Source organism: Lipophrys pholis (assembly GCF_963383615.2).
Source record: "Lipophrys pholis genome assembly, chromosome: 10".
Lineage (NCBI taxonomy): Eukaryota > Metazoa > Chordata > Actinopteri > Blenniiformes > Blenniidae > Lipophrys > Lipophrys pholis.
This window is the reverse complement of record NC_137640.1, coordinates 29,829,493-29,853,047: the sequence shown is the minus strand read 5'-3', so window position 1 is coordinate 29,853,047 and position 23,555 is coordinate 29,829,493. Positions and strand designations below refer to the sequence as shown.

Below are 23,555 nucleotides of genomic sequence, written 5' to 3'. Positions count from 1 at the left end.
TAAATAAAACACACAATATCTGAATGACGCACTCTGATATCCTGCAAAGTGCTACGGGAAGCAAGTTGTCTTGTGTTGTGTCGTATTCACTGAAGTGTCCATTATCTGCCACCTCCTCAGTGAGCCTGTGTGCCAACGCTGTGAGTCGGGCATTGTAGGAAGTTTAACTTCAGAGCTTGAAAGAGCTTTAGTCAGTCTTCCCTCTCAGCTTCACTCGGCTCACTCTCTTTTCTGCACCAAAGACTTCCATTTCCTGCTCTGGCGCCATGGTATGCAGCTGACAGCAACTTTTATAGATCTCTTGAAGGGACCCAGTTTCAGTGCCGGTCCCCTCAAGCACATGAAAACACTGCACAGCACACTGTTTATGCACAGTGAGTGAAGGATACTGGAGCACATTTGTGTAAAGTAGGAATGAAAGTGCAGATTATAAGACCTAAAAATGTCAAAGGTCCAGCACTGTTTAAATCACAGGAATCTTTTTGTCCATAACTGGCCATATACAGGTAATCACAGTGGAAGTGCAGAGTTTATGGATGCACATTAAATAATGCTACTGAAACAGTTTAATTGGCAGCTTAGATAACATTTACCTCATCATAGTGACTAATATTAATTCATCAAGAGTAGGGAGCCATTATTCATTCTTCTATGCTTTACACTCCAGCTTATGAATGCAGAATGCAGGAGCCAATCCCAGCGGACGTTGGGTGAAAGGCAGGGTACACCTTGCCAGTCCCTCACAAGGGAAATATAGAGACAGACAGCCATACACCATTCACACCTACAGTGTTAAAAAAACAACAACAACAACAAACAGTTAACTTAAAATGCATGTCTTTCTTTTTTGGGAGGAATTTCGTGTACGTATGCACAGAAAGAAAACACAAAGTTCACAGAGAAAAGCCCCAGAGCCCATGTGAGGCTGAAGTGAAAACCACTACACCACCATACAGCCCACAGACCATACACGGCACACAAAATGATTTTTATTTCCCCAAAAACACAAGTGAAGGGCGGCAGCTTGAGAACAGTCTACAATGAGAAGGTTAAAGAAAAAAAAATACTATTTATGTTTTGCCATTACTGAAGCTCACATGACCACAGAAATAAAACAAGAGAGTGGAAGTTTTAATGTAAACTAAAACATTTGCTGCAAAAACTGATTTTGTTTCTTTATAGAATGCTGCAGAAATATCGTGAACGTATACTTTTTTGGAAATGTGCACTATTGCCTTTGACAGTAGTGAACAATTGCAATAGATGGCTCCTTTCCTAAATATTCAAAGATGTTATTTAAAATGTTAGTGTAAAATTGTTACACTTTTGCAAATAACTTTTTATTTTATTTTTTTTTCTAATACTAAAGATTTAGGACATGAGGGAAGGTATATTTGATTAGTTTGTCAAAGTAATTCCAGTCACAGGTTCGACCATTGGAAATAAAAGAGCAAAATGGCTACAGTTGATTATTGAAAGTGTTTGCACTCGGAGGTCCAGGATGCTACAAAGGCTCAGGCTTTCAGTGAAAGAATTCTTGAGGAATGATGAGGGGGCCCTGCAGAGCTTCTCTTTCAGCTCCTCTTCTGTCCAATGCCCCACACTGAGGCTTCTCTGTGCCAAATTCACAAGCGGGCAGATACTCCTCAAGCAACTTTTGGTTAAAGTGAAAACATCATTCCTTTCGCAGTTCTAAAGATGAGGTTGGCGTCACTCTGTTCCAGAATTATTCCATTTTGAAATTGAATAATTGGTAATCAACAGGTTTTCAAACTGAAAAGTGAAAAAGAATTCCTCGCAGTTTGCTTCACAAGCATAAAGAACAAGGCAAAGATCCCAAACATTGTTTGGCAGTTCAGAATGAGTACAACTTGGTGAGGTATCTGATTTCACAATGGAGAAGAATAATGTGTGCCGAGATTGTGTTTGAAAGGTCCCTGGGGTGAGTGGTTGGCGGGCGTCTGAGCCAGAAAGGGGCGTCGCTGATGTGAACAAGCTCGCAAACACGGGATCTTGTGATTCCTCGTGATTCCAAATGGTTCCAACTGATAGTTATTCTCCAGCAGGCTCCTTCTCATGCTTTGTTTAATTGATATTGACTTGAGCAAACATTTTCATATGAACTTTCGTTTGAGATTCAACAGCTGTCTCTAATATTTTGATTAATGCCACAGTGACGCTCATTTTGCTGAAGAACCATTTCTCCGTAGGCTCTACATCTTGAGGGAGAGTGTTTTTGTGGCTTTGGCTCTTTCTGGCTGTTTTGTGTCTTTGGCTCCATAAAGAGTTCTCATGGGTCAGACACAGGATCCCCCCAATGGGCCCACCACAGTGTCCTCAGCCCCTCGCTCTGAAAATCTGTTTGTCTTGGTAAGGAGAACACAAAGCTCTTCACAAAGGAATCCCTCGTTAAAGTGAAATATATCCACGATGGACGCCCGCAGCTCCATTCGACACAAACATGCTGTGCTCTGTCAACAATCATTATCTTTATGCTATCATCTAAAGTTTGGTCGCTTGTGTAATACCTCTGTGTCTATGCAGGCTATTTTTCTTCCTTGCATTATTTTTCACTTTCTCCTCCACTTTGTGACTCTGCTGATTGCCATCCCAACCCCCACCCCCGGCCCTATTTCTCATTTGAATTTCATGCTGTTCATCAGACGGATGAGCTCCACGCCCTTGTTTTATAGCTCTGTGAGCTCACCCCTGTTAGGAACATGGCCAGCGCTCTGTAAACGGGCCCCTGATCTACAGCTTGTTGCGCTGGACCAGCATCCAACCATCTCCAAGAACTGAATGTTCAGAGCTGCTCAGACTGGCCTGCTGAAACAAGTCACTGCGCCGAAGCGTTGCCCCAATTGTGAGCTTGTTGGTGTTTGTGTGAGGAAGAGAGAAGGCAGAAACAGTGTAGTGCACTGCCCACACAAACCCAACAAAAGAATGAAACTAAATGAAGTGTTACTTCAGCCACTCAGGCTGTGACATTTGCAAATGGAATGATGAGCTCATTCACACTGTGCTCATGAATCACTCACAATGTTTTCACATTTAAAACAACTAATACGCCAACCCAAAAGAATGTATGCTACTGACTGGATCATATTTAAGACTTAGCATTTCTTTACATTCATTTGTTTTTACCTGGACTTTGTGCCAGTGCACAGACATTAATGAAAGTTTAACATATCTGGCAAGTGAAGGAACGTAACCAATCAATCAAGCTTATTTTGTATGTCACCTTTAAAAAAGTATGTCGGAGTGGAGTGACAAAAACAGTGAAAGCAATTAAACAATGATAGGAAAAAAATGATGTTGCAAGCGTTAAATGTCAAAAATAAAATACATTTTTTATAAATAGAATCCTAATGACAAGAATGATATGATTACATATAGATGAATAAAGTAGTAATTAAATAAAGAGCTCTTTCAGGATTTAATAGAAGTATTCATGTCAGCCTCTTTGCTAAATGACCATGTTGTGTTTTAAGTTAAAAGAATAACCACCCATCAATGTGTTAAATCTGTGCTGCTTCTTTCGCTTGTTGAAATGAAAGCAGACGCATGTCACCATCCTGTAGTGCAAAGTGACAATAACACATATTACATCCTGATCAGCTGTAATGCCAGCTCGCCTCAGTCGTTATGTCGACCGAGCAATAAGGAGACATTACAGAAAAGCTGTCCTGACTGTTGTTTACTCCAAACCTGTGTGTTGTGTCTGTGTCGCAGGCTTTAGGAGATTGTGACTTCCCTGCTGTGCTGAGGCAGCTGCTCCCCTTGATGAAGCCCCGTGGAGGTGAGGACAGCTCAGCCTCGGGGTCAAGGATGGAGGACGAGTGTGGACCTGATGAGCTGGTCCTTCTGCTGGTCTATCTGTACTCCCTTGCTAATGAAGCACAGCCGGCAGATGATCAGGAGCCGGAGGAGGAACTGGAGAAGCTGGAGAGGGAGCTGATCGCAGCACTCACCCTAGTTGTCATCCGAGAGGCAGCGCTCAGCCCGTTGCTCCAGAAACTTACCGGTAAGAGAGACTTAATGCATAAACATCATCACCATCATCTTCATCATCATCATCATCACTTTGGGGGGGTGGGCTCAGTTTGACAGATATGCTGTGAGAAAGTGTGAGCAGCTGATTGTTTATTTCCCATCTCTCTGCCTCCGGTGCTGTTAATGGGGGATTTTTATCACAGTTTTCACACCTCATCTTTCTCCTGCACTCCATGTGTCACACTCTTGTGAACTCACACACTTTTGAGTCAGCTACACAAATAGTTGGGTGTGGGAAGGTTTGTCCTTTGTCCATACAGATACGTGTGAGAGAGAAATGATCCTTCAGGTTAATCTGTACTGCTCCTCCAACTATATTATTTACCTCTAAACTGCAGCTCTAAGAAACTCCTTTACTTTTGGGACACAGTCTGTTATGCACCTTTGTGTGTGTCTGTATGTGTTTCTTGGTCTCTTTGGTTTGGGTGTGCACGAGGCCCTTTTGCTGGTTCAGCTGAGCTGGTTACTGTGTGGTAGAGCAGATCAAGGCCAGCTCTTAGGTTGAAATAAGTGTCTACCTCCACACCACAGCCAGCGGCACCTCCCAGAGTAATAGCATCTTTAACCTTGAGCCTTGACACACATGGTTTCCTCCCCTGCCACATAGTTCATAATTAGTCCTACTTTTGGTTTTGGCCCACTCTGTACCTTTGGACACACCCTGAAATAATACACTGCTATTAGGGGTTTCATCTCATATCACACGTAGGCATTTTTAGAACATACAGGGTTAGTAAACCTGTGAAAAGCACTAATAAACGCTGTTGATCCCACTTGCAAACTGTGGCGTTATCTCTCTTTCTCTTTCTCTCGCTCTTTCTCTTTCTCTTTCTCGTTCTCTTTCTCTCTCTCTCTTTCTCTCTCTCTCTCTCTCTCTCTCTCTCTCTCTCTCTCTCTCTCTCTCTCTCTCTCTCGGTCTCTCTCTCTCTCTCTCTCTCTCTCAGACTCAGTCTCTCTCTCTGTCTCTCTCTCTCTCTCTCTCAGACTCAGTCTCTCTCTCTGTCTCTCTCTCTCTCTCTCTCTCTCTCTCTCTCTCTCTCTCTCTCTCTCTCTCTCTCTCTCTCTCTCTCTCTCTCTCTCTCTCTCTCTCAGACTCAGTCCCGTCCTGTTCTACTTGGCCGAGTGCAGTCTCAATCAGGTCCTCCTGGCAGACACGGACCATGAGATGTGGCTCATGTTAAAAATCTAACTCTGTTATAAACACTTCATTGGAAATCAGCCTGTCATGATGTGCCAGGAGTGTTTCTGACAGAGAAACAATCTGTGCATGTGAAAGTCTCACCTATTTGGCAGCCCTTGTCTTTCAGTTGTGTACGTGTGCGTGCGTGTGTGTGTGTGTTTGTGTCTGTGTGTGTCTGTGTGTCTGTCTGTGTCTGTGTGTGTGTGTGTGCGTGCGTGTGTGTGTGTGTGTGTGTGTGTGTGTGTGTGTGTGTGTGTGTGTGTGTGTGTGTGTGTGTGTGTGTGTGTGTGTGTGTGTGTGCGTGCGTGCGTGCGTGCGTGCGTGCGTGCGTGCGTGCGTGCGTGCGTGCGTGCGTGCGTGCGTGTGCACGCCCATATATACAAGTGTCTGCGAAAGGGGTTTCATGGCAACTGATGAAGTGCTTGGCGGTGGTAACATGAGGCGGGAGGTTGTTTCTCTCTCCAGAGCAAAACATTGATTGTGACATTCCCTCCAATTAAAGGCGTCTAATAGAAACCAGACGTTGAATGAAACCCGGTCACCATGAGAACAATGTTTATACAAATTCCTCCATTTTGTTCTCCGTGGCTACAGTAAGCAGGCTGAGCTTCGCTAACACGCTACAGATACTTTGGGAGTGTGCTCCAACAGAAAAAGAGAGAAGTAATGAAAACTTGGTTTAGGACAGACTGCATGATGGGTTAATTCAACACACCAGACCTTACTAACGACGGCCTCCTGGGAACTTAATTAAAGGACATCTTCAGGAAATAGTGTTCCTCAGACGACACTGTTGATGAGTTTTCTGTTCCATGTTTTCCTTCAGGCTTAGTGGACTTTCATTTCCTTTAGAGTATCCTCAGACTTGTACGACCTCACTGCTTTTAAATATAACACAGACAGCTGCTGTGCTTCTCAAGAGCTAAAGAATCGTTGTTGGAGCAAAATGCTTCAGTTAGCAGCAAGTACTTCTTAGTTGCATAATCCATGAGGCCTTGTTTATAGCGATGGTGCTCATGGGGGGGAAGTTTTTCACTCAGGTGAATTTTAACCTGCAAGTTAAATATGCTGATATTACACCTTCTGCTTAAGTGCTGATCTTTGAGACAACACAGAGTGGATTCAGAATGGATTAACCAGGCATGGTAACTAAGACAGCTGTTGCACCACTCAGTTTCTTTATTGCCTTTTCAAGTGAAGTTCTGTTTATGGTCATCTTACATCTTTTGCGTACACTATAAAGTCACGTGCAAAAGACTACCTTCTGGGGATTGTGGTTTTGTTAGATGTATATTGACCTTTAAAAATTTGATTCTGTCTGAAAAAATGTCCACATCATCCATAAGGCTGTATGTAACAACGTAAATTCATCTCATGCTAATCAGCTCTTGTGACATATAGTCTTATATATAACATAACTTTCACAACAATTCATCTTAGATGACTGTCGTTTAATTTTTTCCAGTGGAAATTCTTCATTGTTCAGGTCAATTACAATGAGCTACAAGGATGTGTGCTTATAAAGCCAGTCAGTCACTGAGTCTTGTCGACTTTCAGCTCTTTGGTGGACCAGAATATGTTAGTCTGTTGGAAAAACAGGTCTCAGTTTTTTTTGCTGTGTTTGCTTGTTTTGAAGCAACCCAGGGTTCAAATAACAGCACTCACACTTCCTCACATGGTCTATAGCAGGGGTCATTTTCACCAAGCAAACATGTGAACACGTCTTCTTCCTGACTTGTAGGCTCTGCGGTAGTCCTTGTTATTTAATATATGCTGCCAAATTCAGAGCAATTCAAAAATAAAAATAAAAAAAAAGACGGGTTTGAGTGCAGTAGAATCTTTGTGTGATCTGAATGAAGTAATCCCTCTTTCAGGGACAATTACTTTATTTTTTAGTAGTTCTTACTATACAGTTCATAAGTATAATGTTAATAAAGTTAGTGAATTTAATGTGAAATCTTTGTAACATGACAGACCTTTATTTTACAGTGTGGGGAATTGTATAATCCCAATCCAGCTTCACAAGGATTTGTTGTGTTACAGCATTATGGTACCATATATATTGTCTTATTTTCAAAAATGTAAAATGACGTGTAACAAGTTATATTGAGGAAACTGTGACAACGTTGTCAATACAAATGGCAGACACCAAGAATGCAGAACACAAGATCTGCCTTTACCATCCAAAAAGTATATTTGTAAACAGACAATAGTGACTCTACTGGATGTTTACTGTTTTTGTTTGCTACACCTGCGTCTTCACAGTCAGGTTCAGAACATCTATGCAGCCATAACAAGCACTACATTATCTCCCTCTATTAGGAATTACCTAAAGATTCCTAACATTTGTTTTTTTTTACTAAGGTACATTTTCTCACAGTGTGTGTTTATATAACATACATCCCTGTATTATGTGTGTATTGTCGTCTTAGGATACGCTGTGATTAAAGGGCCAACGAGTGTTTATCTAAGAAAATGGTTCCGCTTATTGCAGACTGGGAAATGAGCTCTTAAACCAAACACACCACAGCCAACACCACATGTGGAAAGTGCCACATTGGTGGCGGGCAACACTGCAACGCTGGTTCAAACCATGGGATTGGACACAGTCTTGGTCCTTGTAAAAACTGGATTCCTGATTGGCTGCTGGCAGAAAGTTGAGAGGGAGCATGGGCGCGGCGTGTGTGATGTGTGCAGGTTGCAAATAGCTCCGAGCAGTTACTGTTATTCCCTCATTTGACTTGTGGCGAAATCTACATAGACGACGGTAAAGTGAGCAAAAATGAGTTTTCCTCAGGCTCCTTTATGGATTTGTTTCCTGTCAGCCCTGTTGGATGTTGGTTTTCTTTGGTTCAGAATCAAAAGTCTCCTCCCTTCTTTTGAATGTTTTCTTCACTTTTTCTCAGCACTGAGGTACAGTGGACCAAGAAAGAAAGCACGCTCGGCCAAATGTTCATAATTGTTCACCCGAGCACGTGCAGATAGCCCTGGATGATAGATCATACGTCTGTACGTCACATCAGTACGTGGGTGTGCAGCCTCAATGCTGAGGATTTGGAGATTTACTCACAGCGGCGAGAGAGAAAAGGACAAAGATCAAAAAATGTTTTGAAGGGCAAGACTTGAAATTAAACTGTAATCCTAGTGGTTGCGCTTTTCTCTCTGTCTCGGTCTCTCTCTGTCTCTGTGTCTCTGTCACACAGTGGTTTGTTATTCATCCTGTCAGTGGGGTGTGTGTGCAGGGCAAGGAAGAGGCGAGCGGCAGGAGAGTCGGACCTCCCCAACGCTGCTGTTTGAGTTGGCACTGCAGCATGGGCCAGTCAAGGGACATGAAAGGGATTGCACATAACTCTGGCCACCAAGTCTGTCTGTCCACTTTTTAAACTTTTCTTCTCTCTCTCTTTTTTTTTATATAATTCTTTCCATTCTCGCCCGTCTCGCAATTTTATAGCTCCTCTGCTCTCTCCGAAGCCCCTAGAGCAATGAGCTGGTTGCATGGGGGGGAAGTAGAGCAGAAGTTAGTAAAATAATTACGCCTGATTAAATATATTCCTCCTGTTACTCTGTGTGTTTATGAAATTAGTCCCAATTATTTCTAATTGGTAGCCTTTCTTTACTTCCTCCTCTTTTGTACAGATACACACAGACACACTTTGCATGTATGTGAAAACTGTGAACCCCCGGGTGAACGGAGCAGCCAGTGGCATTGTTCCCTCTGGTTCGCTCCATCGGATAAGATGATGACATGGAGCCCAGGCTTTAATTAACAGAAGCTAATCAGCTCCTTACTGCCGCGACAGGCTCTGCTGGCTGACACGCAGGGTCACACACCAACTCATGATCAGGCTTCTGGCTTTGCACACGACACAAGTCTATCCCCAAGTCAGCGCTGAGGGCATTTCTCATATTGCCCCCATAGTGCACTGTGAGAGGACAAAACATCGAACTATGCAATCAGAAATGTGTCTTCTGACATGCCAAGAAGAAGAAAGCAGGGGTAGATGATATACTGTTTTAATGGTAAACTACGGGAACATTTCCTACAGGTTTCACTTCTGTTTCTGATTGTGTGTAAACTGAAATGAAATGCAGCATCAACCAAAGTCACCAACGTTTATGCAAGCACATAATACAGCTTTGCTCATTAAAAACATCATGGGAAGTTAAGAAGTTTCCATATCTTTGTACGTACATATTACCCCATAAAGTAGAGTTGTAGTTGTAGGTGGTGCCAGAAGAAAGTACCAGTTTCAAGACATGTTGAGAAAACTTTACATACACAAATCCTTCGTCCCTTGTGGTCAATTTCACAGCCTTTTTGCGTCGTCTGCTCAATATTAAAAAAGAAAATGTAAATAAAATGTAATGATTGCATAGCAAGTACTTGTGAAATCATTGAAAAAATTAAATTCCATTCAATATTATGGATATCCATACATCGTTTGAAGTAATGTAAATTAAGTGTTATGATTTCACTTTTTAAATCATGTTTATTTACTACGACAACAGAATCAACTAAAACAAAAGAAAGAAAAGTACCGTTGACTTTGGGTTGGAGAAAAAAGTTATTTTCCTGTCTGCAGGAATCTCTCTAGTACTGAGGTTGAATCATGTTTAATTACAGATTGTTATGTTGACAATTAATGATTTGGCAATAATTTAACTACAGTAATCTAATTTGGGGATCAGATCTCAGTTAATTGATGTGTTTGAGCTTATTGTTTTTCCTCCATCCATCTTCGATGCTGCTTATCCAATTCATGGTCACAGGGTGCTGGAGCCAATCCCAGCTCTGGACAGGTCTCCAGTTCATCACAGGAAGGCCCAGCCTTAACTCAAATCCATACGTTTCTCTGGCACAAATGCGAGCACATCATCACGGTGCAGCGTCCTTCTTTTAATCATGAAGTCATGATAGGAAAGATGATGCTCTTTGTCAGGAAACCAGAGGAACAAACGTTCTGCATGTCACTTCTGATAGTTTCTGACTTCAGGTGAAACACTGGAACAAACATCATTTTTATTCACAGATGGATTAGTTCACTGTACTTTGAATGGAATGAGAACACGGAAACAAAAGGTGGTTCCTCAGCTGCAGTTTCTTACAAGCAAATGTTACCAGGTAAATCTAGCTCCCATAGCTGCAGCTGTGGTCAGTTGGGTGGATTTCACACAGCAGACCCAGTGTGTAGTTTACACCTCTGTTTGCTTTATGGAGTGTGTTAGCGCTCAGCAGAGGATTCCTCTGCTTGTTATTTATGACAGGAAATGCACATCATAAAAGGCTCCTAAGCACTTAAATCTCCGCCGGGAATTGGACTCATCGCATGAAAAAAGACACTGTTGTGATCCCTCAAAAATTTGCAGATACATACACGCGTTTTCGTTTAACTGAGCGAACGCTGAAACACATACCAGACATACACCACACGGGCCAGCCCCAGAGGGACCCTAACTGAGACAGCGGCCCCTGGCCCCTGCACACGCGTGAGTGCAGGCCAGGGTCAGCAACTGACCCTTAGAGGGGAGGGAGGGTCGGCAGAGGAGTTGGGACAGCTCGACTCACTGCTCTTTCTTGTCTATAGTAAAGACACTCTCTGACTCCTCACTTAAAACATTCCTCTCTAGCCTCATATTTTGAGTTTTTTAGTTTTTCAAGCTGTTGCAGATTTTAAAGGGCTTTTGTTTGCATATCTGCATGTTTTCATTGTCGTCTGATGGACATACATTCTCATGTTTCAGCTCCAAAACTATTTCGAACTGAAAGAATGGAGCAATGGGGCTCGCTGTGTGTGAGAGCGTTTCTTCTCTTTCTTTCTTTTTTTTTCTTTTAAAGCAGACCTAGTTGATTTTACAATATATCTGTGTTTTATCTGTTGGTGCGGAAGAACTTGTTTACTTTTCAGATTCCAGAAAGCAGTGAAAGATGGCCTGTCCTAATGTACCCACTCTCCTCCCCAAGCTGTCCCCTCTGGTTTTCTTAACCACCCCCAAATAGCCCTCCCAGTAACTTCCTCCATTTTGGGTCTTAATTCAAGGAACTGACAAGTTCTTAAAACTTTTAGCACATTGACTGTGAAAAACACATTCTAACGACAAACCTAGAATATGTTGTTGATAACATGAAGGGAAAAACAGAACACAGGCAAGAGAATCAGTTAAAATAAGAATTCATAGCCTTCATTGTGTTGCCATTTAAATCTCCCTGAAAGAAATTATAAAATCCACTTTTATAATAAATTGTGAACATGACTAATATTTTTCACATCATGAGATATTTTTAATGAAGCCTATTAATATTTATTGGGGGTAAAAAGCGTAAATCTTGGCCTGCAAGTTAGATAAGTTTAGTTTTAAATATCTGATCTTCTACACAACTTTATTCAGCTTCCAGCTTCACTGGAGAGGAACTCAGCTGACTGTGGGGGAAAGCAGGATACGTCAGAGAACCTGATGTGAAACTTCTCATATTGGAATAGGATGGAAGTCCTGTTGTGGCAGGAAGGCATCCGGAGTAAAGTCTAAAGGTGAAAGTTGCAAAGACTTGCAGTGGTGTCCTCTGTTGAAAGGGGGCAATCAAATTGGAAGATTGTATACTGTTTATTGAAAATTAGGTAAACATATGTCGTATTTATTTATTTATTCATTTATTTAGTTCATTTATTTATTGATTTATTGGGAAAGGGTGCGTTTTGTTGGTCAGTAATTCAATCAACTTCTTTCCACAACATTTTAAAAAGTTCCAGGTATGCTTCAATCATATTTCTAGCAATAATTCTAATGACTGCCTTTTAGAAGTTAGAGAGAGAGCACCGTGTAGAATTTTATAAACAACAAGCAAATGCAGCACAAAGGTGAGCTGAACCCTTGAGTTTTTATTAAACATGATTCACACATAAAAATACAAACAGTCTAATTTTGGTCAAATGTGGTCGAGTTTCCCATTTGGAACATGCATGTATTCCCCTTCCAAAGTTTAATTGAACATTATTTTTTGGAATATCTCAGAGTTCAACATTTTCCCTGCATGTACACACTCGTCCGGCCTCAGTTTAGTGATGCTCTCCACCTTTCCACCCTCAAACTGCAGCAGGAGCAGAATGACGGTTTCTATAATGGCGTCCTGTATGAGCGGTCAGACTGGACATTCAGTTCTACTCGGTTCCGGATTCTGCTCCCGAGTGCAAAACTCCTCCACGGCCTCGACACCAGATGGAAGCTCTCCTGGCGCTATGAGCTGGCCGGGTCATTTCCTGTCAGGGGGCCTGGTGTTAATCAAGGCCTGAGCCAGCAGGAACGCCCCCTCACTCCTCCACCTCCTCCCCCATTCTTTTTTTTAACGTCGCCTCTCCTTTTACACCACCTCTTCCAACAGAAACTAAGAAATTCATGTTTTACCTCCTCCCCCATTTTTCTCCCCTTTCGTTTCTGTTCCTTTGTTTCCCATACTGTACCCCTGCTCTGTATAGCGTGTGACATACTCCACTCTGGCTGTGTTTAGACGGCCATAAATCAACATTTACGTTATCAAAGTGTCCCCACTGAGAAATGGCGGTCCAGCCAATGGATAGAAGGAGATAGCAGCAAACAAGTAAAAAGGAGTCTTTCTTTACTCTTCGCATGGCGTCTGGTCATTTTCTTCTGTCTGTTGGCGTCTTGAAGAGTGTGATGGACAGACTCACAGATAGGCTTATCTTCATGCTCCACCGACTCCACTGACCTCCACTCTGACCAGACGCAGGCCTTAAAAGTGAGTGGGGCCATCATGGGGAATATTTGGACTCTATCCCTGCTGCATAGCTGTTTTCTCCACATCTTCCTCAATGACTTAACGGCCTATGTGCCTCATCCACAGTGTCGAATGCTGGCGCATTGCTCAGCTCAGATTTTCCCATGAATTCCTTTACAGTAATATGCGAAGACACATGCATATGTTTCTCATCGAGCATACAGTATAAGAGAAACTTGAGTTAAACAATGTATGAGACACAATCCAAGGAGGAGACTCGGGTGTAAGATGAGCAATCACGTTGCCAGTAAATCAAATGACTGCTTCATATCTTTATGTGCCAGCGTCACAAGTTTACCATTTTGTCAAAAACATCTCAAATAAAACATCTTGATTTAAGTTATGATCTTCCACAATGAACAAATACAAAATAACTGTTAAACTGTGAAACCAGTGCAGTATCACAGTTTGATAACACAATAAAACACTGAACATGTTTTGTTGTTTTTTACTTTAATGCATTTCAAACATTTGAAATCAGATGTTAAAAATCACCTCATACACAGTGTCAGTCCCACTGATCAGTGTAACTGAAGTCACTACAATTTGTTTAATTCAAAATCTTGTTATTTTCTCAGCTCTACCTTTATAAATATCCATTAAAATTCCACTGCATTCATCTAAATCATCCAGTGATGGCCTTTCCCTCCTAAACTTCAAAGAAAATAAGATTTATTTTCTTTTTCTTTTTCCCCTGATTTCAGTGCATATTATTCTTCATCCTTGTAAAAGTGTTCAAGACAACATCAACAGCTCAGAAGGTATATCGATGCTCTAAACAACACAAACTTTCCCTGCAGTGTGTGAAGGCCTCCAAATTTACAAATTTGGGTTTTTCTAACTGCATTGTCTCCAGTTGTGTCAGCCTTTCTGAATGTCTCAGATTAGGTCATAACAACAAACAGCTTTGTCTAAACAAAGTAAAGTCTGTATTTGACTAAACCAAATATTGTGGAAATTTAGCTCATCAAAGGATGAATAGAATCTGACCAAGAGGCAGGCAAGTCAAGCAACTGCTGCATTTGGATATAAGCATCTGCTTGTTTAAGAGAGGCCTTGCTGTCCTGCGTCCTAATATGTTTTTCCATCCTTAAGTTGAAGACTGTCCCTACTGTGGTGCTGTAACACTGAGAAATCCAAGGATCAATAGACTCTCTCTCTCTCTCTCTCTCTCTCTCTCTCTCTCTCTCTCTCTCTCTCTCTCTCTCTCTCTCTCTCTCTCTCTCTCTCTCTCTCTCTCTCTCGCTCTCGCTCTCTCACATACATCTATTCTTTGTTGCTGAAAGCTGTTAGGCGTCTGCGCCGTGTCTGTGAGCTCAGCATTATCACATCCGACTTGCAGCCCACTCTCTAGCTCAGGTAAAAGGCTCCCTGTGACGGACGCAGATGGAGGAATGAATTAACTTGCTGTTAGTAACATTTCCTTGGCAGTCTCTCAATTTGGCGAAGAGTACCTTCGCCACCATTGTCGCCGCCATCCATATAGCGTGGGCGTATAGACTGATTATGAGTGTCTGCAGCAAGGATTGTAGCAGTGAGGCCAGCATAAACTCAGCCCCCTGGAAAATAAACACACACACACACACACACACACACACACACACACACACACACACACACACACACACACACACTGGCTTAAAGCACTCTATGTACACCTATTGTACATCATTTCAGAACACAAACATTTCAGCCTCATTGACATGCACTGTTTTCGGCTGTGGCTCAATGGACCCCTTCATACTGTTGCGATAACAAATCCTTAGAATATCCTCTGTATATTTCCTCTATGCAATGTATGGTTTGAATTTTCTCCTTTTCCTGTTCCCTCCTCGACACGTTCCCCTTTCTCACATCTGCTGTGTGTGTGTGTGTGTGTGTGTGTGTGTGTGTGTGTGTGTGTGTGTGTGTGTGTGTGTGTGTGTGTGTGTGTGTGTGTGTGTGTGTGTGTGTGTGTGTGTGTGTGTGTGTGTGTGTGTGTGTGTGTGTGTGTGTGTGTGTGTGTGTGTGTGTGTGTGTGTGTGTGTGTGTGTGTGTGTGTGTGTGTGTGTGTGTGTGTGTGTGTGTGAGATAGGCTTATTTTTCAAAATACTCAACTTCCTGTTGGGTTTTCGGATGTTGTATATGTGAACCAAATCTGGTAGCTCTCAGTGAAACATGATGCCGTGGCTTCGGTTTCCAAAGTTTCAGGTGGCGCTGTTGAGCCATTTTGCCAGTCACATGTGTATTTCCCCAAAAGTATAAAATGTTTCACCAGGTCTGATGAGTGTGGAAGGTTTGGTCCATTTTCACTTTTAGGCCTTCAAAAACATGTTTGTTTGTGACGAAGAGTTTTTCAATCGGTCCCTATTTAGTATTTAAACAGTTCCCCTCATCATGCCGTTCCCATTTTGACATCATAAGACCAAGATCACACCTAACAACTGATCAACAGTACCTCGACATTGAAGCTTCAAGCAGGAAGTTCTCAGACGGAAGAGTCCACAGAGCGTCAACAGCAGGTTGAGCAAAGATACAGAGAGAGACTGGAAGAGTCACAGAAAGACTTTGTCCACATCCCACACCGATGACGCTTCAATGTGACGAGTGTGGAACCAGATGATGAATCCACTCAACTCCGGGTACATTTACAGAAGGTGAGAGGCTCGATGACCTGCAAAGTACCTGACCACACCACCAGTGACAGGCCTCATTGTCTTCATGGACCATGGGGCATTTATGCCGGACCAGGGACCAGTGGGCCTCAGTGCTGCTATCTGAAAGGTGAAAGTCCATTCGCCTTCAGCAGAAATGATGTTGGAGACGTCAAAGACAGCCCTCCACATCAACCACTGCTGTCATCAGACCAGACTAGTGTAGACTAGTGTGCGTCTAGTCAACACACAACTGCCCTGCACTTTGTGAATGGTACAGTGACGAGTCCATAGTACCTGAAGAACATCATTAATCCAGTCATTGTGCCCTTGCATGAACAACACATTTCGTCATCATAGACATCGGTGCTGCAGCTCATGTTGGTCACACACAACGAGATGCTGCACACTTTCCAGCTTGATCACACTGTGCAAAATCTGTGACCTGTCTGTGACAGAAGTGTGGGAGAATGAGATTAGCCCGGTGTGAGATTAGCATATTAGCCTGGCAAGCATAGGTGTTTTCTTTATGTAGGGATCAAGCTTCTGTGCATACTAAGAGTGTGTGACGAGCAGTGCAGCATGTTATTTGTTAATCAAACCCAGTTTTGTAAGCAGTAGAGCGTGATATGATACACAAACACACATACTTTTAAATCAAAAGCTATTTTAGACAATGGGAAGATAATGCCAATGAATAGACTACATACTGAGTGAGTGAGTGAGTGAGTGAGTGAGTGGGTGGGTGGGTGGGTGGGTGGGTGGGTGGGTGGGTGAGTGAGTGAGTGAGTGAGTGAGTGAGTGAGTGAGTGAGTGAGTGAGTGAGTGAGTGAGTGAGTGAGTGAGTGAGTGAGTGAGTGAGTGAGTGAGTGAGTGAGTGAGTGAGTGAGTGAGTGAGTGAGTGAGTGAGTGAGTGAGTGACATTCCCAAAATTTGTGGCATTAAAGTATCTAGGTCCCAAACAGTAAGTGGTGTGTGTCAGCGATGACTGGACTGTTTGCCTCATCCACTTTGATGTGGACCTAAACCCCAGGATGTGATGTTTGTGTAGGATGTCTGCCCAGATGAGTAAATATATGTGTGATCCTGCATCGCATGGTCCTGAATGCACGTGTGATGTTGTCTCGCTCGGGGGAATGAAACAGGAAGTAGAGCTGCGATTAGGAAGATCTGACATTGGTAAGAGGAGCTTCCTGTGATAGCGGACTTCCTCTGTGTCTTTGGGACTCGCCTCCTTTTCTACCCTCTGTACTCTCAAGCTGGCGATGAGTCGCTTTTCTTAACACCTTTCTGGTGTCCAAAAATCTCAGCTTTCCATCCTCCTCAACAAAAGAGTTTGCAACAAGGCCAGAGCAAACGTCTCTTTTGGCATCTTTTTTGATCTACACAGAACCAAAGAAAGTCCCATGAAACTTTTCAGTGTGTATTTTCATTAAGCAAGACAGCTTTGTAATTGAGGCATAAATTACCTTTTTGAATTGAGAACAGTTTTCAGCCATCCAGGATAATAACGCTTCTTAAGAATAATGCAGGTTTATTGTAGCTTTAAAACAAAATACCAAACCAAACACAGTAGAGGATAGAGAACTGTGGCACGCCACAAATAAAGCTTTGTAAGCGGTAGACTCATCAGAGTAACTGATAAAATGTAATCCACTACAACCGTCATATTGTGAGACATGTGCACACACTGTAGTGGCCAGGGCCAATGATTGAAGACTATTGTTCATGCATACTTTAAAATTCCTTTTACAATTGAATGGAAAATGCTCGATCATTCTTTTTAACAAGCACAACGTCATATGTCCTAGTTCTCATGTCTCTGCGTGTATTTCCACGGTGGTCTTCATAGCTGTCTGTGATGTGTTGCTATCGAGTGAATTAAAAAGTGAAAAGTCCCGCTTACTCTGAGTTTCACCGGCCTGCCTGCGTGTATCCCAGCATCAGTGCATGTCTGTGTGTCAGCTGTTCTTTTTGACGCCAGTTTGATCATCTCATTTCTCGGTGTTCCTCATTTCCCCCTCGCTGTGGGAGTGCAGTAATACAACTCATTCCTCCTGCTCTGTGCAACTGTCCTCTCAGTCAGTGATACATCAGAAAGCTGTTACACTCTCAAAACAGTTTTCACTGAGGAGAAAATGTACGTTTCTGTGTTGTGCTGCAACACTTTTGCAAACTAAAGATGAGGACTTGCTCTTTCTTCTCTGCACCTCTTTACTCTCCTATGTGAGACAATCTGTGAGTCATCCCATAATACTATAGTGTCTGGATGAGTGGATCGGCGTGAGTCACTGTGAAGTGTGTGCACTAAAACAAAACGCTTAAAGACAGGAAAAGCTCATTCTTTTAAATTTGCTGCAGTATGAGAGCTGCATATTGTTGTCTGTTTTGGCTCCTGCTGATGAACTTTTGCTGGAGAAGCATTCCAGGTTTAATCAATCAGTCTGTGTATACATGTGTAATGTGTGCTGTGCCTCCACATGTGGCTTCAATCATTGCTTTCTATGTCTCACCCCCCTCACCCTTCACAGAGACTCATAACCACTGCAGACGTCTTCACTGTTCCAAACAAGTCCCTTCATATCGGATTGCACATTGAACTTGTCCTCACTCTTGAAAGATCCTCACTGGTTTCTATCGCCCAACAAGCTGATCTCTTGTAGCAGTGGTCCATAGTAACGATTATAGAGACAGCATCCAGGTTAAGATATGCCTTTGTGTATATGACCTTCTGGTGTATTGACTGATGAGCTGGTAAACAAACCCAACGTCTCAGATATCAGAGTGCAGTTTATTGCTCTGGGTTCTACGTTGCCAGGTCTGGGTTGTTTATTTGGCTTTCAAGTATCAAATGAAACCCGCAACCCTCTCTCACAATCACATGTATATACCCCTCAGTCTGACTGAGCAGTAATGGCTTTGCTGAGTCAATAAACAATCATGAATGAACTTGTTCACACAAATACACAATCCAGTGTCCAGCACATATTGAAGCTAATCCTTCTTTTCTGCTTTCCCACAGATTTACTCTTGTCTTTTATACTCTTACTTCGACATGCATTTAATAAAGTTGAAGCTTTTGTATCATGATTGGAAATGTTTGTCCACCTGCCACTTTTGCATATATACAGTATCCTCAATACATTTACAGGCTGCCACGTTGCTCAAATTGTGAACAATATTAGATCAATGAAGATGTTTAGCACTCAGCAGTGAGGATAAATACACTGTTTTGTGTTCAGGCTGGTCAGATCCTTTATAGCAACTGTATGTTCCAAACATGACTGCCCCTGTGGGATCTTTTCTCCTTCAATTTAGAATTTACATGACTTGTGCTCTTTGGATTGCACTCATGTTTTAGGATTTAGCTTCAACAATGAAAGCACAACTTCTGTTATTGTTATCTGAAGTGTGTTGATACCATATCAAGCAGAACATAATCTGCTTTGTGTCTTGTTAAACTCCAGGGTTTACCACAGATTATAAAAATGACTGTGTTGATAGGTGGAACAGTGTGTGTACTCTTAATGCACTTGTTGACTATTCTGTGCATCAATGTTTTCTAAATCCCTCATATTTATAAGTTACATTACAGCTTGCAGTTATTCCCTAAACACCTCAGTTTCATTGGTTGACTCGGCTATCCAGAGATATCTCCTAAAGGCCTCACTTGCATTATTTGAGACAACTATTCTCATGTTACCTAAATGCCTTAAATCTTTTGAAAAATGGCATTAAATTAAATAAACAAAGCACTCTAATATGGCTTTTATCCCATATTTTACATATGTGATATTGCCCATTACAAGTACATGAAGTTGTCTTGTATAGTCTGCCTTTCGACTCCTTCGTTGTTTATTTGCCAACCAGTTGGTAAGTTGTCCAAAGTCACCCTCCACCACACAACGTCACACACATTTGATGGGACGTTTGTTCCAGTGGTTTATCCTGGAAGAATTTCAAAGGTCACATGCAAATTGTCCTGTCCAATCCTCCATCACCTCATCTGCATTGTGTAATTCAGGCCAGCAGCACCAGGGACCACCACAGGGTAGACGCTACACACCCAACCCCAACAAACATGTCACCCACCCATCAAACACACACACTTACACAAACATACACGGCCACAGCCACCACTAACCTCCCCCTTTATCCCTCTCCGTCTACTAACTTCATGCCTGCAGCCACTATCAAAGGATCTGAACAGCGTCAACGTTATCTATCTCTGTCTCCCATGGGAGCAGCCGGGCGCATAGCATAGTTATCATTCGGAAAACACACACTCACTTTTTCTCTCTCATAGTTCTACAGGATCGGGCGAACACACACACACACACACACACACACGCACACGCACACGCACACACACACACACAAAGTGAAGATCAAAGGTTAATCATGTCTTTTCATCAGCTGCACCACCCTCTCCTCTGTCTATCCTCCTCCTGACTAATGGTTGTCTCTGTGTGTGTGTGTGTGTGTGTGTGTGTGTGTGTGTGTGTGTGTGTGTGTGTGTGTGTGTGTGTGTGTGTGTGTGTGTGTGTGTGTGTGTGTGTGTGTGTGTGTGTGTGTGTGTGTGTGTGTGTGTGTAGTGTTGTGCATATATGTAAGTTTGAGGTTGTAGCAGCGTTCCTGATTGAATATGTGCTGAACTTCAGTGTAGAATATTGGTTTTTAAAGTGGTGGATTTTTGCAGCCTGATCAATGAACCATAGAGGTGCCTGCTGTATAATTCCCAGGGTATGACTCCTTAGATTGTGTGTTGTTCTTCAGAGCTTCTCTCATAGCAGTGACTTGGAAATCATAGTTATCTAAATCCATAAGTTTGTATTAAGAAATGTTCCTCTGTGAGACAGTTTCCACGTCAACACTCGAGGCAGTGTTCTCGTAAAACAAATACAATATAAATTATGCATTGTATCTGGGACTTTAGTCTGTAAATCCAGTAAGTTATTACTTTCCTTTCAGCAATGCATTAGGTTTGTTGTTGTTGTTGTTGTTGCTGTTGATGTTGTTGTTGGTGGTGGTGGTGGTGGTGGTGGTGGTGGTGGTGCTTTCAATAGACGTATACTAAGTATTGTGCATGTCTTTACTTTTTTTATTGTTGTTAGTTTCTGCTTGGGAAAATAATGTAAAACTACAGATGAATTTTCTGATCAAAATATGAATACTTTTCTGTTTGGGCTCAAACAGTAAGCATCAATCATAACTGTAGTCACTGCATGTACTCAAGAACAATAGAGTCTATTACTTGTGAGCACTGTTCTACACTGCATGCACTGCAAAACTCAACTTGGAAAGGATTGGACCAGATATAAAAAAAAAAAAAAGCATCTAAAATGATGGTTCATGCATCTGTTATGGCATGAAAGTGCATTAGTGCAAATTATTCCTCATCTATGAAGACTCTATCAATGTGAAACCAACTTCCAATAAGTTAATAACACTGCTATGTGTCCCAATGTCCTCCCAGGCAGCATTATGGTTCACTCTGGGCAGGTCGTCATTCTGTGGTACACACAGGCATGGGGATATAATAGTCAACAATTAGCCATTCATCTCTCACATGTTTGGATTATAGAAGGAAGCTAGAGTACCTGGGACAGGGGTCTCCAACCTCGGTCCTGCAGAGCCCCTGTCCTGCAGGGTTTAGCTCCTCTCAGTTGCAACACACCTGATAGCAATGAGGGGCTCGTTGTTGGGCTTTTTCACAACCTTGGTGATGACATCACCATTAAGCCACTGTTCCACAGCGCAGTACGTGCCGGAGCGGGAGGTTACGGTACGGCAAGCGCACCCAGGCCCAACTCTGTCGCGTGGTCCCACCACAGAAAGTACGGTAAAGATGTAGGCGGGGTTTTGAACAACCGGAGACGCGTCCAGCGAAGAACACGGAAGCAGCCGGCGGTCGTCCAAGTTGTTCTTTGTGACTCAGGTCAAACTTTCTCATCGCAGCGTCCAGCTCCTGTTGAAGCTCCTCTTCCTGTTCCTGAGAGGAACCACTGTAGCTCATTAAAAGACGCCATGTTGTGTCGCGCCCCAACGTTTCAATAGACTGAGTTCAGTGAGCGCAAAGCGGCGTATGTAAACAACAACGGAGGTTTACGTCCGATGAAATAATTAAATATTGCGGCCAAGTCGAGAGTGACGATCCTCACTACCAATCAGCAGACGGCTGAGCTGGAGCTCCTCCTCACAGACCCGCTCCTCGGTGCTAGGTACCTCAACGGAGGGGTGGCGGAAAATCATAGCCGGCGGTCGCGGGTTCTTTCCGTACCATCCACAACTTTTTCAGTGGGGCCACGCGAAAACCCGCCCCGCCCCGTGATGCCCCGGCACAGAAAGGGCGGTGGAACCACAGCTTTAGATTCAGGTGTGCTGAAGCAGGGAGAGAACTAAAACATGCAGGACAGGAGCCCTGGAGAACCGGAGTTGGAGACCCCTGACCTGGAAAAACCCAACTTGTGCCCCTGGAAAACATGCAAACAATACAGTGGAAGCTATTGGTTCTCCTCCATGTAAGATGATAGAGTGCTAACCACTTTATCACTAGGGTCTGTCTTCATGTTGTTTCAGTTGATGTACATGTTATCACATTAACTTACTTAAACTTCACACAATGTCTCATCCCTTTTAAAGCTGACGTACTTTACTGCAAAAAGTCTATTCAATGAATCACACAAGCCACACAGAGGTCTGCCCACTGTCTTTTACTTTACAGCTGTTTCTCTGTGCATCTGGCTGATTTCACTGGGAAATCAAGCAGCCTTGGAAGAGCAAATGATATTCTGCCATGAGTTACAACCCCCCTCACTCCACAGTTCTTAAATGATAACCCCAGCAGTGAGGTTGGCCTGAAGCCATGCCTCTCCTCCAGCTCTTCATTAGCATTGAGCAGTGGGTCCGGGCTCGGTAGCAGCCGGGCTGCACTCAGGGCAGTCTGGGCTGCCACGCGCATTATCACATTATCATGCTTCCCCGTGTGTGGGATTGAGCGTTTGCCATGAGGCTTCCAAGCACTTTCTCCTGCTGATCTGACACACACTTGTAGAGCTTTTTTGATGTGTTTGGCACAGGCATGTGAAAACAGCATTTAATCATGTCTTTGAGTCTGCTGTGTTTGACGTGTTCTGTCTGTGTGGATTTTATTGTGCAGTGTTTTATTCATAGATGTTTGAAACTGACAGATTCAATTCTATGTCCATTAAACAGCACAAAATGGCATCAGTATTTATTCACTTTCCAGATTGTTTTTAAATGTTTTGTGAGATGCTTTGCATCTTGTGATTTGAATAGATAAGGGTTATTTCATTGGGCATTTGTGACAGAAATGTTTCAGCAAACTTAAATAAGAAGAATCATACCTTTCAGACATTGATAGGCCCCTCTAGACAACACTTACGTAACTAACTCATTTTTTCACAAACAGCTCAGACATAAACTCCTAAATATAGAACTTAATATTTCTGTTCTCTTCATTTCCTCCTGCTGCTGGAGGGTGCTAACAATTCTGCCTCTCCTGTGGCTGTCTGCTTATTTCCCCCAACAAACTCTGAGACCTTCAGCTCCAAATGAGATGCAAAATGGACTTTCGTGTGACAAAAGTACTTTGGACCACTGAGCAACTGAGAAACAATAATGAGAGAATACAGGAATTTTAGTGCACCAATAACACTGTAAGATAATTAGCGATTCCTGAGTTATTCAACTAACTTCAGCAGCAGTAAATGTCAAAATAAACCACATTACTCCTAAAATGTCATGATTATAAATGAAACATTTGCTGCATCCAATCTGTCCAAATTTCAGGACAGGGTTTCAATTGTGTTCTCAGCCAGGATATGTGAAGTTTTATCCAGTTTCTCATAAACCTGTTTCCAGTCTTCCTGCTACGCCA

The 23,555-nt window shown here is 42.7% G+C and overlaps 1 protein-coding gene across 1 annotated transcript in view; it reads left to right on the top strand.

The window, feature by feature from the left end:
* The window catches only part of scfd2 (sec1 family domain containing 2), a 118,117-nt gene that overhangs the window by 46,385 nt on the left and 48,177 nt on the right, over nucleotides 1-23,555 (top strand). The window contains exon 5 of the mRNA XM_080473041.1: nucleotides 3,733-4,024. Coding sequence (XP_080329167.1) covers nucleotides 3,733-4,024 — 292 coding nt within the window. The remainder of the gene's footprint in view (nucleotides 1-3,732; nucleotides 4,025-23,555) is intronic.